The following is a 13428-nucleotide window of genomic DNA, read 5'->3' on the forward strand; positions in this document are numbered from 1 at the left end:
TAAAAAAGTTCTGTCTTGGACGTCCGTGTGTCTGTATGTGCGGATCCTTTTTCTTGTTAACACGATAGCGACCGAAATACTTTACTAATCGAGTCTTTTTTTTTCTCTTACGCTTGAGTATGCTCAGGAATAGAACCCTTTCATTTTTCAGGGTCTGATTCGATGTGGTTTAATTGTTATTAAATAAACAAAAATAATAATTAAGTAATAAATATTTATTAAAAAAAAATTATGAGGCGTGCACTTTTGGATTTTCCAAATTATTTCTGTAGTGTATTTAGTGTCAGCATTGCACCCGTGCGAAGCCGGGGCGGGTCGCTAGTCTTATATATAAAAATGAATCGCAAAATGTGTTGGTAAGCGCATAACTCGAGAACGGCTGAACCGATTTCGATAATTCTTTTTTTATTATATTCCTTGAAGTACGAGGATGGTTCTTATGTAGAGAAAACGTAAATATTATGTACCACGGGCGAAGCCGGGGCGGACCGCTAGTAAATAATAAAATGAAATTTTCAAGGTAGCTACCTCATAGATAGAGTAAGTTTTTAAAAAGCCAAACGGATATTTTTTATGTGATTTTATTTTTTACGGGCCCTTGAAGTTATGAACATACTGGGTAATTTTATCTTTCTTGGCATTAAATTCTTTTTTTATTCCATTCGAAGATCTAACGATAGTAAATGTTACTATACTGAATTGGCCTATCTTTCAGCTTAGCACACAAAAAAAATCAAGCATTTACCGCCATAATTCACGTCACCATAAATCAAAATCTCTACGTACTCGGCGATAGGTGAAAATTTGAAAAAAACGTCATAACTCCGAAAATACGAAAAATCGCATAATATGCATGGGGGTGATTCAGATATCCCTTTATGTCCTCTACCTCCCAGCTTCAGTATATCACTACTTCTTGGGACACCCTCTATGGTCAAACATGAATTTTTCACAATAATTTGTTTAAACAATGAAACAATCGAGTGCACAAAAAAAATTGGGTAAACATTGCAATTTATAGTTTAAAAAACAATATCCCACATCGATCATATTAATTCATTCACTATAACTCTAATCCGAGGTGAAGACCCCCAGGCACTTTACTATATAGTATAGCGTAGCTGCTCAAATTTTTACGTAAGCGCATACTTAATTCTGAGATCGGTATAATAATACGGGCCTTAATGCCCCAGCTCTAGCCTAGTATTTTACTACATAGTAAAGTTCATATCTCTTACCATATTCCAACGATTCTCCCCAAGTGATCGGATCACAATCTGACCGAGTTATATTGCACACTACTATGTCCTTTTTCCTGAAATAAATATAAATATATTTTTTAAAAGTACCCTTAATATCATCTGGTTTTCTTATAATTGGTTTGCTTTGTTAGTATGGGTTGTGTTTATAATTCAGGGTCTAATAATAATTAATGAATGAATCAAATTTTTCTATGCGTTTATAGTGGTGGTGTTGATAACAATGAAAATGATGATGAAATGGAGCAACTACGGAGTTTCTTGCCGGCTCTTCTCCATAGATACTGCTTTCCGAATCGGTGGTAAATGTTAAAACTGTTATGACGATTCAAAAGTGCTTCTAGAAGTCTAATTGAATAAATTAACTGATGATGATGAATATGCTGTTGCTGAAGACAATGAACATATTGTTGTTGACAATGAAGATGATATTGTTGATCAAGTTGTTGCTGAAGATAAACATGTTGTTTTTGAGGATGATGATGAATATCGTTGTTAATGATAAACTATTGTTGAGGATGAATATGTTGATGATAACATTGTAATTTTATAACGCAAAAGATGCTCATGTAACAACTGGTGATGAACCTTTTATAATAAACTAGAGGTCCGCCCCGGCTTCGCCCGTGGTACATATTTCGCAATAAAAGGTAGCCTATGTCCTTTCTCAGGTATCGAAATATCTCCATACCAAATTTCATGCAAATTGGTTCAGTAGTTAAGGCGTGATTGAGTAACAGACAGACAGACAGAGTTACTTTCGCATTTATAATATTAGTATGGACTAGCTGTGCTCCGCGCTTTCACCCGCATTGCTCCGCTTTTGTTGGTCTTAGCGAGATTTATATATAACCTAAAGCCTCCCTCGATATATGGACTATCTAACACCGAAAGAATTTTTCAAATCGGACCATTAGTTCTTGAGATTTGCGCGTTCTAACAAACAAACTCTTCAGCTTTATAATATTAGTATAGATAGTATAGATAAAAATAAGAATGAAGATATTGCTGATGTTGATATTGTTGTTAATCATGAAGAAGAAGATGTTGATAAAGATTATAACTTACTGTTCCAAGCCGTTCAAATACGCGAGAAGAATGCATGCGTTTATAGTGACGTCGACTGGGACGGTGTCCGCGCGCCTTGATAGATCACAGTACATAGTTCTGATTATACCTGAAAATATTATTTATAAAATACTAGCGGTCCGCCCCGGCTTCGCCCGTGGTACCTACATGTTTAAACTATCCTATCTCTCAAGTTGGATCGAACTGCACATGGTGCGCGCATTTTATTATAATAGGTTAAGGGCCCTTAATAGGTGAAAACGGCAAAATGGACTGTTATCTATGAGCTATAATTGAAAATATTGAAGTTTTTTCGCACTGAAATTTCTAATATGTATTACAGAACGTATGTGTGATGGGATTACTGTTTCCAAAACACGATTGAAAAAATTTTGCTCGATAAAAAAAAATCCTGAAGTTACCTCTAAAATATCATATAAATGCTCATTCACAGACATAGATAGACTACGCAAGTACCGCGATCTGTATGAAAACCAAGCGTGTCATATTTTTTGTACTGACCTTGACGCGTTATGACGTCACGAGCGCTTTTTAGTGATGTTAATTTCATTTTACGCTAGTAGTATGGATTCCCGGGTACTGCCTCACTCTATGCTGCCTCACTTTATGGTACGGTGAGGACGTGACTTGATTGAAAACCCCGACTAAAAAAAAAAAAAAAAAAAAAAAAGTTTGGACTCTTTTCCCACTAAAGCGGCCACGCTGAGTCGATAGCACTCACTCCCGAAGCGATAGGATGCACGGTTCCAAAGATAGCTGAGGTGTGCAGATCGATTAACTCTTATCAAATATCAATTAGATAAGAGTTAATCGATGGGTCATTAATGGGACGCTAATGACCCACCGGTTGTTTGCCTTTTCCTATTATCTATCGGCGTTCATATCTATTACTCATTGTGCACCTCGCTTATCACTGCTTTTGTATTAAACTTCTTTGTTACGACCTACCTCGCTATTCTAACCAAACGATGTATTATTATATTCAAGAAAAAATACGTCTAAAATCCTATATTTATATATTATCCTACTATATTATTATAATTGTTGCTTTTTTAAAAAGCGATTCGCTTCTGGCACTCGCCGGCCGCTGCCGCGGCACGCTCGCTTTGCTCGCTCGGCTCGTGCGTTGTTTATCAAAGTCTAACCTAACCTAACCTAATTGTTGCTTTTTTAAAAAAGCGATTCGCTTCTGGCGTTGTTTATCAAAGTCTAACCTAACCTAATTGTTTTTCCGGGTAATCTGATGTATCGAACTTTGTTACGGCAGGACAAGGATTGTAAAAGAGTTGATTGAAAATAAAACATATTATTTCCATATATTATTTCTTTATTTACACCCGCATTACACTACAATACAATTTAACAAGTGTCATATCATTTCTTGGTGAGTCATACGAAAAATTTGTAAGGAAATCTTCCAATCTCAGGCCTCGGAACTTGTAGTACAAATATACCACGCAATACTCTCCACAAAACGTGGAATAGATATCCTGAATTCTAGCAGTATTATAGTCCCACATGCGACAATTTCTTCTTAAAAATTCCGCTATTACTCTAATCGGTTTACGTCCAAAGGAATCAAAATATTCTCCAACTCTTTCGTGGTTGATATGAATAGCTACCCAATGAGAACCTGGCTGTGAGTCAGGGTCGAGATTGCATATAATAAATGCAGGTATGTGTATATGCATTGGCAGGCGATTCGAGGGGTACACGCTATACTGGAGGCTGGGGTGTATTCTATGAAGACTCATTTGCAGGTCTAATGTATTCATTTTTACATGTTTGACCTCATCCAATTTCTATCAATCATCAACCTAAACTAACATCATGTTATATTGTCATCCCAATATATGCAATATTTTTATATGTATACTAGATTTCCACCCGCGGCTTCGCCCGCGTTTGCAAAGGAAAACCCGCATAGTTCCCGTTCCCGTGGGATTTCCGGGATAAAAACTATCCTATGTGTTAATCCAAGTTACCCTAGAATATGTGTGCTAAATTTCATTGTAATCGGTTCAGTAGTTTTTACGTGAAAGAGTAACAAACATCCATACATCCATACATCCTTACAAACTTTCGCCTTTATAATAGTATATTATTTATTGTTTGTAAGGAAATAAAAAATAGTAAATTGCATACAATTTGTTTTATTTAATTTTATAATGTTTCCTTTAGTTACATATACACAAAATGCATTAAGCATACATTAAGCAATATTCACCACAAACTGAAGTCCAAAGATAATGATTTCCAAATTGTCAATATAATCATAAGTACATAAGTGATTGCTTAACTATGTTTGTTGTTTTTTGTTTGTGTTTGTTGTGTCATGTCATGTGTATTAGTTGTTAGCTAAGTATGTTAATGTATTCATTTTTCGGAAATCCTTATAGATAAGATAATGATTCCAAAGTCGTGCTAGCCCCTTCCCAAATCTATCATATAAATATCCCTGCACGCATCCGTAGTATATTGTGTTTCGAATTCAACCACAGGTCAACGCGTAGAAATTTATTACAAATAACAAAATGGAGGTAAGTTATTATTATTATTAATATTATTTTTAATTATTACTTCAGTAAAATCTTTATTTATTTTTATCTTGTTAAACATATTTTTAATTATATATGTTATGTTTCAGGCTTCTTACAACCTCAAAGATGTGGAAAAATGTTTCAAGCCCTATAATTATTATGATTTATCGGATGAAGATGAGGTTTCTAACTTAACAATAAATAAAAATAAGAGGACCAGTCGTTTAGATGACTTTTTTCTTCAAGAGCCTGAGCGGAAAAAGAAAAAGGCGAAACTATCTTCAATTGTTGGACGTTCAGTGAAGGAGGGATGCATTTCATATATTTCAACAGACAAAGATGACGGAATGGATGCTGATCTACTAGTGAAAATTGATTTGTATAGTTTAAAAAAGTTGAAAGGAATCCCGGTGTCGCAACATTGGAAAAATGCTGATATTCGCATTAAATATTATACAAAAAATGATTCTAACATAGATCTTCAAATAAAAGATATTGTATACAACATAACAAAGGAGATATCGGAGGAAGATAGTGCAAAACACTACAGCTTTAAAAATTAGGTTTCTTCATGTGGTAGTTTAGTAATTAGTTTATCCACTAGTATAATAGGTTTCTTCATGTGGTAGTTTAGTAATTAGTTTATCTACTAGTATAAATAGTACGTTGCAATGTATAAAGTCAATGATTATGTTGAAGACCATTGAGCATTAAGGCAAAAAGTGTGTTACAAGAAAGCAGTTGTGAAACAAATATAGTGTTTAAAATGTCTGAAGAATGTGTTAGTGTTTTTTTCAATGAAATGGATCTTGAATTGACAAGCCTATCCATTGATACAAATGAACTTTTAAACGTTTGTGATGAAATAGAAAGAAATGAATTAAATCACTCATTTCATGATCAAAGTTTGATGGAGCTATGTGATGAATTCGATGGAAAATTGTGAGTATATATTTTTTATAATCATCTTTTTTTCTTTCTTATTTGTATTTTAAGCAATCGAAGTAAATAACTTTTTTTTTTTTTTTTTTAGGGTGGAACAAACGGGACGGGGAACCAAAAGGAAAGCAGAAGTTGATGTTAATTCTGATGACATCAAAAGGATAAAATCTGCAACTAAAATTGATTTTTCACGGACTTCACAACAACCATCAACATCGAATGAAGGTATTAATTCCAAGATGAAATGTTGTAGTATTTGTAATATAAGTGTTTCCAAAAAATATTTTGCTAATCATCTGAGAAGCAACGTACACAAAAATAATGTAGATAAAATACAACATTCAATAAAACCTAATGTTAAGATAATTGAGACTGCGTTCGGTAATAGAATAATAACTTATAGAGTAACTTCTGAAAATCAAAATTTTTTACAGTTTGAGACACCAGATTTATTTCTTGCTTCAGTCAAAGATACAATATTTACGTTAATAAATAAGTCCATAGAAGAGCATACAATTTTAAAAATCAATTTTATTTTATATGGTGACTTTGTGCAGGAGTCAAAAAATATAAATAACACTTTTGATTTTCAATCAATGAATTTTATTGTTTGCACCGGTGATGATTTAAATATATTTTATACTACTGTAACGAATTCTCTTATTAATTATATAAATTCATTCGAGAAAAAGGATAGTGGGTGGAGTTTGAAAAAAAAATTTTACATTTGGATATGAATATAAATCAATTTAACCCTTTAAGAGGAAAATCTTATATTGAGTTACCACATGACATAAAAATAAAAAAAGCTGTTATAAATGTTAAAAACACAGATAACGCCTGTTTTAAGTGGGCACTGTTATCCGCTTTGTTTCCAATACATAAAAATTCGGATAGAGTATCATCATACACCAAACACAGTCATAAATTGAAGTTCGGTAATATTACATTTCCAGTTAAATTAAACGATATTCACAAAATTGAAAGTCTTAACAATATTAGTATTAATGTTTTTGGTCTAGAATATAATGAACAAAGAAAAAAAAATAGTATTGTCGGACCCTTGTATTTTACAAAGAACAAAATGCAGACTCATATAAATTTATTATATTTGACACAGGGTAAAATCGGTCATTATTGTTACATAAAAAATATGTCAAGATTAATAAGTCATCAAATTTCAAAATCGAAGGAAGCTATATATCTATGTGACTTTTGTTTACAATATTTTTCAACATATGAACGTTTGAATAACCATCAAAAAAATGATTGCAGACATATATGTACACAAATACCAAGCGTTGATAAAAATAAAAGAAATTGGTGGGGTGATATTGTATCTGAAAGTAAATTAAGTTTTGATAAATTCCAACGTAAACTGAAGTTACCTTTTGTTATATATGCGGATTTTGAGGCTTTTTTAAGTCCTTTAGCATCGTGTTCAAATGACCCTACAAAATCACATACGATAAATGTACAAAAACACAATGTTTATAGTTTTGGATATTACATTAAATGTTCTTATGATGATAAATTGTCTAAATATGTAACATATACTGGTGAAAATTGTGCTTTAAAATTTATGGAATCGTTAAAAGATAATCTGAAAATAATTGTGAAGAAAATTGGTTTTCAAAAAGCTTCTAATAATTTATCACAAATAGAACAAGATATAGTTAGCAAATCTGAACACTGTTATGTTTGTAATAAAAATTTGAATGGGGATTCAGTGTTTTACCATGATTGGTTTACTGGGAAATTTATTGGGGTCGTGCATAAAGTTTGTTCAGAAAAATTTAGAGTACCTTACACTATACCAGTCTTCTTGCACAATTTAAGTCATTATGATGCACATTTCATTGTACATGCATTAAACTTTGATGAAGGTCAGGTAGAAGTTCTCCCACAAAATAAAGAAAAATATATATCATTTTCAAAGATAATTAAAATCAATAACAGTAATGTTACTTTACGTTTTGTGGATTCACTTAAATTTTTACCCAGTAGCTTAGATACCTTAGCAAAAAATTTAAACGATAATGATTTTAAAGAATTATCAAAATGTTTCCCTAATTTAGAAGACTTTAAACGACTAACTAAAAAAGGTGTATTTCCATATGAATTTGTTAAAGATTTTGATGCATTAAACCAATATCAACTTCCAATGCAATCACAATTTTACAGTACTCTCACAGATTCTTTTATTTCTAATGAAGATTACAACCATGCGAAAGATGTTTGGAATCATTTTAAATGTAAAAATATGATGGACTATTCAAATCTTTATTTAAAAACCGATGTATTATTGTTAGCAGATATTTTTGAAAATTTTAGATGTGTTTGCATAAAAACTTATGATTTAGATCCCGCCCATTACTATACAGCTCCTGGATTAAGTTGGGATGCTATGTTGAAACATACTAGAATCGAGTTAGAATTACTTACAGATATTGAGATGATTGCTTTTATTAAATCAGGAATACGTGGAGGTGTTTCACAGTGTAGCACTCGCTATGCAAAAGCAAATAATGTTTATATGTCCAACTATAACTCAAAAGATAAAGATTCATTTTTAATGTATTTCGATGCCAATAACCTGTATGGTTGGGCTATGTCCCAATATCTACCTACAGGTAATTTTGAGTGGGCTTCCCCCGATACAGATTTTAATGTTAGTTATTCTTCAGAGATAGGATTTATCTTGGAGGTAGATCTTGAGTATCCGGTTGATTTGCATGATAAACATTCCGATTTACCTCTTTGTCCAGAAAACATACCTGTAGGTGACGCTAAAGAAATTAGATTGATTCCAAACTTAAAAAACAAATCCAAATATATTAGACTACAGGCCCATATTGAAAAAATTATGGGTCATTTGACCCACCACCTGACCTATCTAGAATGATATAAGAGCATAAAATAATAAGATTCAGCACTATGACGTCACTCGTAAGCTGTCCACCTGAGTGCAGATGAGAATTCGAAAGTTTAGGTAGAGATTTTCTCCCCTTGTCTCCATGATTTTTGTACGGCGTTGCGGAATAATGGCTTAAAAGCAGTATAGAAATAGTATGACACAGATGCCGTACAAAAATGGTGGAGACAAGGGGAGAAAATCTCTACCTAAACTTTCGAATTCTCATCTGCACTCAGGTGGACAGCTTACGAGTGACGTCATAGTGCTGAATCTTATTATTTTATGCTCTTATATCATTCTAGATAGGTCAGGTGGTGGGTCAAATGACCCATAATTTTTTCAATATGGGCCTGTAGTCTAATATATTTGGATTTGTTTTTTAAGTTTGGAATCAATCTAATTTCTTTAGCGTCACCTACAGGTATGTTTTCTGGACAAAGAGGTAAATCGGAATGTTTATCATGCAAATCAACCGGATACTCAAGATCTACCTCCAAGATAAATCCTATCTCTGAAGAATAACTAACATTAAAATCTGTATCGGGGGAAGCCCACTCAAAATTACCTGTAGGTAGATATTGGGACATAGCCCAACCATACAGGTTATTGGCATCGAAATACATTAAAAATGAATCTTTATCTTTTGAGTTATAGTTGGACATATAAACATTATTTGCTTTTGCATAGCGAGTGCTACACTGTGAAACACCTCCACGTATTCCTGATTTAATAAAAGCAATCATCTCAATATCTGTAAGTAATTCTAACTCGATTCTAGTATGTTTCAACATAGCATCCCAACTTAATCCAGGAGCTGTATAGTAATGGGCGGGATCTAAATCATAAGTTTTTATGCAAACACATCTAAAATTTTCAAAAATATCTGCTAACAATAATACATCGGTTTTTAAATAAAGATTTGAATAGTCCATCATATTTTTACATTTAAAATGATTCCAAACATCTTTCGCATGGTTGTAATCTTCATTAGAAATAAAAGAATCTGTGAGAGTACTGTAAAATTGTGATTGCATTGGAAGTTGATATTGGTTTAATGCATCAAAATCTTTAACAAATTCATATGGAAATACACCTTTTTTAGTTAGTCGTTTAAAGTCTTCTAAATTAGGGAAACATTTTGATAATTCTTTAAAATCATTATCGTTTAAATTTTTTGCTAAGGTATCTAAGCTACTGGGTAAAAATTTAAGTGAATCCACAAAACGTAAAGTAACATTACTGTTATTGATTTTAATTATCTTTGAAAATGATATATATTTTTCTTTATTTTGTGGGAGAACTTCTACCTGACCTTCATCAAAGTTTAATGCATGTACAATGAAATGTGCATCATAATGACTTAAATTGTGCAAGAAGACTGGTATAGTGTAAGGTACTCTAAATTTTTCTGAACAAACTTTATGCACGACCCCAATAAATTTCCCAGTAAACCAATCATGGTAAAACACTGAATCCCCATTCAAATTTTTATTACAAACATAACAGTGTTCAGATTTGCTAACTATATCTTGTTCTATTTGTGATAAATTATTAGAAGCTTTTTGAAAACCAATTTTCTTCACAATTATTTTCAGATTATCTTTTAACGATTCCATAAATTTTAAAGCACAATTTTCACCAGTATATGTTACATATTTAGACAATTTATCATCATAAGAACATTTAATGTAATATCCAAAACTATAAACATTGTGTTTTTGTACATTTATCGTATGTGATTTTGTAGGGTCATTTGAACACGATGCTAAAGGACTTAAAAAAGCCTCAAAATCCGCATATATAACAAAAGGTAACTTCAGTTTACGTTGGAATTTATCAAAACTTAATTTACTTTCAGATACAATATCACCCCACCAATTTCTTTTATTTTTATCAACGCTTGGTATTTGTGTACATATATGTCTGCAATCATTTTTTTGATGGTTATTCAAACGTTCATATGTTGAAAAATATTGTAAACAAAAGTCACATAGATATATAGCTTCCTTCGATTTTGAAATTTGATGACTTATTAATCTTGACATATTTTTTATGTAACAATAATGACCGATTTTACCCTGTGTCAAATATAATAAATTTATATGAGTCTGCATTTTGTTCTTTGTAAAATACAAGGGTCCGACAATACTATTTTTTTTTCTTTGTTCATTATATTCTAGACCAAAAACATTAATACTAATATTGTTAAGACTTTCAATTTTGTGAATATCGTTTAATTTAACTGGAAATGTAATATTACCGAACTTCAATTTATGACTGTGTTTGGTGTATGATGATACTCTATCCGAATTTTTATGTATTGGAAACAAAGCGGATAACAGTGCCCACTTAAAACAGGCGTTATCTGTGTTTTTAACATTTATAACAGCTTTTTTTATTTTTATGTCATGTGGTAACTCAATATAAGATTTTCCTCTTAAAGGGTTAAATTGATTTATATTCATATCCAAATGTAAAATTTTTTTTTCAAACTCCACCCACTATCCTTTTTCTCGAATGAATTTATATAATTAATAAGAGAATTCGTTACAGTAGTATAAAATATATTTAAATCATCACCGGTGCAAACAATAAAATTCATTGATTGAAAATCAAAAGTGTTATTTATATTTTTTGACTCCTGCACAAAGTCACCATATAAAATAAAATTGATTTTTAAAATTGTATGCTCTTCTATGGACTTATTTATTAACGTAAATATTGTATCTTTGACTGAAGCAAGAAATAAATCTGGTGTCTCAAACTGTAAAAAATTTTGATTTTCAGAAGTTACTCTATAAGTTATTATTCTATTACCGAACGCAGTCTCAATTATCTTAACATTAGGTTTTATTGAATGTTGTATTTTATCTACATTATTTTTGTGTACGTTGCTTCTCAGATGATTAGCAAAATATTTTTTGGAAACACTTATATTACAAATACTACAACATTTCATCTTGGAATTAATACCTTCATTCGATGTTGATGGTTGTTGTGAAGTCCGTGAAAAATCAATTTTAGTTGCAGATTTTATCCTTTTGATGTCATCAGAATTAACATCAACTTCTGCTTTCCTTTTGGTTCCCCGTCCCGTTTGTTCCACCCTAAAAAAAAAAAAAAAAAGTTATTTACTTCGATTGCTTAAAATACAAATAAGAAAGAAAAAAAGATGATTATAAAAAATATATACTCACAATTTTCCATCGAATTCATCACATAGCTCCATCAAACTTTGATCATGAAATGAGTGATTTAATTCATTTCTTTCTATTTCATCACAAACGTTTAAAAGTTCATTTGTATCAATGGATAGGCTTGTCAATTCAAGATCCATTTCATTGAAAAAAACACTAACACATTCTTCAGACATTTTAAACACTATATTTGTTTCACAACTGCTTTCTTGTAACACACTTTTTGCCTTAATGCTCAATGGTCTTCAACATAATCATTGACTTTATACATTGCAACGTACTATTTATACTAGTAGATAAACTAATTACTAAACTACCACATGAAGAAACCTATTATACTAGTGGATAAACTAATTACTAAACTACCACATGAAGAAACCTAATTTTTAAAGCTGTAGTGTTTTGCACTATCTTCCTCCGATATCTCCTTTGTTATGTTGTATACAATATCTTTTATTTGAAGATCTATGTTAGAATCATTTTTTGTATAATATTTAATGCGAATATCAGCATTTTTCCAATGTTGCGACACCGGGATTCCTTTCAACTTTTTTAAACTATACAAATCAATTTTCACTAGTAGATCAGCATCCATTCCGTCATCTTTGTCTGTTGAAATATATGAAATGCATCCCTCCTTCACTGAACGTCCAACAATTGAAGATAGTTTCGCCTTTTTCTTTTTCCGCTCAGGCTCTTGAAGAAAAAAGTCATCTAAACGACTGGTCCTCTTATTTTTATTTATTGTTAAGTTAGAAACCTCATCTTCATCCGATAAATCATAATAATTATAGGGCTTGAAACATTTTTCCACATCTTTGAGGTTGTAAGAAGCCTGAAACATAACATATATAATTAAAAATATGTTTAACAAGATAAAAATAAATAAAGATTTTACTGAAGTAATAATTAAAAATAATATTAATAATAATAATAACTTACCTCCATTTTGTTATTTGTAATAAATTTCTACGCGTTGACCTGTGGTTGAATTCGAAACACAATATACTACGGATGCGTGCAGGGATATTTATATGATAGATTTGGGAAGGGGCTAGCACGACTTTGGAATCATTATCTTATCTATAAGGATTTCCGAAAAATGAATACATTAACATACTTAGCTAACAACTAATACACATGACATGACACAACAAACACAAACAAAAAACAACAAACATAGTTAAGCAATCACTTATGTACTTATGATTATATTGACAATTTGGAAATCATTATCTTTGGACTTCAGTTTGTGGTGAATATTGCTTAATGTATGCTTAATGCATTTTGTGTATATGTAACTAAAGGAAACATTATAAAATTAAATAAAACAAATTGTATGCAATTTACTATTTTTTATTTCCTTACAAACAATAAATAATATACTATTATAAAGGCGAAAGTTTGTAAGGATGTATGGATGTATGGATGTTTGTTACTCTTTCACGTAAAAACTACTGAACCGATTACAATGAAATTTAGCA

At 31.4% G+C, this 13428-nt stretch overlaps 3 protein-coding genes across 3 annotated transcripts in view; 1 reads left to right on the forward strand and 2 right to left on the reverse strand.

Annotated features, from left to right (window-relative positions):
* Positions 1-13428, reverse strand: part of LOC149475355 (putative fatty acyl-CoA reductase CG5065) — a 41539-nt gene that overhangs the window by 5186 nt on the left and 22925 nt on the right. The window contains exons 8-9 of the mRNA XM_089713428.1: positions 2328-2436; positions 1239-1315 (exon numbers count right to left, since the gene is read on the reverse strand). Coding sequence (XP_089569554.1) covers positions 1239-1315; positions 2328-2436 — 186 coding nt within the window. The remainder of the gene's footprint in view (positions 1-1238; positions 1316-2327; positions 2437-13428) is intronic.
* Positions 4828-6063, forward strand: LOC149475356 (uncharacterized). Its single transcript, XM_089713503.1, has 3 exons — positions 4828-4888; positions 4996-5830; positions 5922-6063. Exons 1-2 carry the CDS (start codon positions 4883-4885, stop codon positions 5449-5451), a joined length of 462 nt encoding a protein of 153 aa, XP_089569629.1. The 5' UTR covers positions 4828-4882; the 3' UTR covers positions 5452-5830; positions 5922-6063.
* Positions 11713-12947, reverse strand: LOC149475357 (uncharacterized). Its single transcript, XM_089713504.1, has 3 exons — positions 12887-12947; positions 11945-12779; positions 11713-11854 (listed from the first exon to the last, which is right to left on the reverse strand). Exons 1-2 carry the CDS (start codon positions 12890-12892, stop codon positions 12324-12326), a joined length of 462 nt encoding a protein of 153 aa, XP_089569630.1. The 5' UTR covers positions 12893-12947; the 3' UTR covers positions 11713-11854; positions 11945-12323.

This window comes from Colias philodice, chromosome 30 (genome assembly GCF_061535455.1).
Source record: "Colias philodice isolate Cphi_HAF_F1 chromosome 30, ilColPhil1 Martin Lab GWU primary, whole genome shotgun sequence".
In the NCBI taxonomy this organism is placed as follows: Eukaryota; Metazoa; Arthropoda; class Insecta; order Lepidoptera; family Pieridae; genus Colias; species Colias philodice.